Source organism: Phaseolus vulgaris, chromosome 4, assembly GCF_000499845.2.
Source record: "Phaseolus vulgaris cultivar G19833 chromosome 4, P. vulgaris v2.0, whole genome shotgun sequence".
NCBI classification, from domain to species: Eukaryota; Viridiplantae; Streptophyta; class Magnoliopsida; order Fabales; family Fabaceae; genus Phaseolus; species Phaseolus vulgaris.
Window position 1 is genome coordinate 1,768,996 of NC_023756.2, and position 1,795 is coordinate 1,770,790.

General features: G+C 36.4%; 1 protein-coding gene across 1 annotated transcript; it reads right to left on the reverse strand.

The window, feature by feature from the left end:
- Nucleotides 1-644: 644 nt before the first annotated feature.
- LOC137836587 (F-box/FBD/LRR-repeat protein At1g51370-like) lies at nt 645-1,190 on the reverse strand. Its single transcript, XM_068645250.1, has one exon. The coding sequence runs from the start codon at nt 1,188-1,190 to the stop codon at nt 645-647; it is 546 nt and encodes a 181-aa protein (XP_068501351.1).
- Between the last annotated feature and the right edge of the window lie 605 nt (nt 1,191-1,795).

Genomic DNA, 1,795 nt, shown 5'->3' on the forward strand with positions numbered 1-1,795 from the left:
GATTAATTTGATAAACATATTCACATTATTGCAGTTCTGAATGGAAAGACAAACAAAAGAAACCATAACAGTCACTGCTCAAATCTTGTAACTATTCAAATGAAAGTGTACAAATATATGACCTCTTCCTGCATGAAGATAAATCTCTTATCATAGCATCACGTAACAAAGGATTTTTATAAGCCTCACTAGAACAATTAAAGCAAAATTTCAAGGTTCGTAAATAGTTTGCATTCTGCATAATATATTTTGCAAATAGAAACTGAACTACAAAACCACTGTATTGCTTAATAAAACAAGTTTTAAGGTGCAATGAAATGCATGTAGGAACAGGTTGTGTGTATGCCAAAACTGCTGCTTCAAGGCCTTTAGCAAGTGGGAAAATTTCGAACTGTTAAAAAACAATCATAAAAGTATATTAATCCTTATGTTTGAAGAAAAGATAACAAGAAGATTCATAGATTAGATAACGAAACCTCTAAAATGCCAATGACAAGATATTGAAGCTTTGGACAATGCTTGAACGCATCCAAGACCGCAGCCCATTCCTTACAAAGGCGCACATGATTCATCTCAAGTTGGACTAAATTCTGAAAATAAAAGACCAGATTTTTTACATATATCTGCAAGAGAGAAAAAATATATCAAACTTCAGAAATCCCATTTTTTCCTTTCCAAATGGAAAATATATCAGAAACAAATTTTACACGCATTATCCCATCTAAGACCAAAACTTCAACGTTCTTCACATTTTGCAACGGAACTAAATGTGCATCAACTTCAGCTCTCACCAACTTGGAAAATCTGTTGAACTTTTTTGCAGCATTAGCACTGAAATTCTTGACTTTCAAGTCCTCGAGATTAGGGCTCCCAGAAAGAAACTGTTGAAGAAGATCTGAATCTTTTGAGAAAGAAACACAAATCAAGTGCAAGATTTTCAGCAAAGGAAAATCAACAAAGGAAATATTTTTCAGTGCTAAGTAGGTCAACTTGAGGACTACAAGAGTTTTGCAACTGAACACCACAGAAGGCACCGCAATGACCGGAAACAGGCTGAGGTCGAGGTGTTGAAGTCTACCACTTACTCTCACTGCAGCCTTAATGCATGTCTCGAACATATAATCATTATAGTTGTTAGAGAAAGATCTAAGGCGTAACTGTTGATTTTGGCTTAATCCCAAGTCCCACATCGGTGGGTTCATTGTTTGGGAAGGAGGTTTGAGGGTTATATATTAACATCCCCTCCTTCACTGTTAGATATCCCAATTTGTAATATCTTCTCTCATAGTAATAAAAGTGAGCTGTTTTTGCTGTGCTCGGAGATTAGGCTAAACAGGCCGAACTCCGTTAACAATTTTCGGGTGTGTTCTTTCCTCTTTATCTCTTTTATTATTCTGCTTTATTTATTCAATATTATTTGTCGGGTAGCTCTGTTAGGGTTTTGTTTTAGTGGGAAAATTACCCGTTTTTCCCAACAAGTGGTATCAAGAGCCGAAGGTTCGCCTTGGGTTGTTTGAAATTATTTGTAATATTGAATATTATATTGTGAGTCTGTAATGGCAAATTCGGATCAAGAAGGGAAGGCTCTGCAAGATGCAAATGTTGCAGAAAGCAAAAGTGATGTGTTGATTGTCTCGCTTTCAGCATCATTGCATCCAGATGAGTGGATATTGGATTCAGGTTGTACCTATCATATGTGTCCCATTCGGGAATGGTTCTTTGATTTTCAAGAACTCGATGGCGGGGTTGTTTACATGGGTAATGATAATCCATGTAAGACAGTCGGGATAGGTTC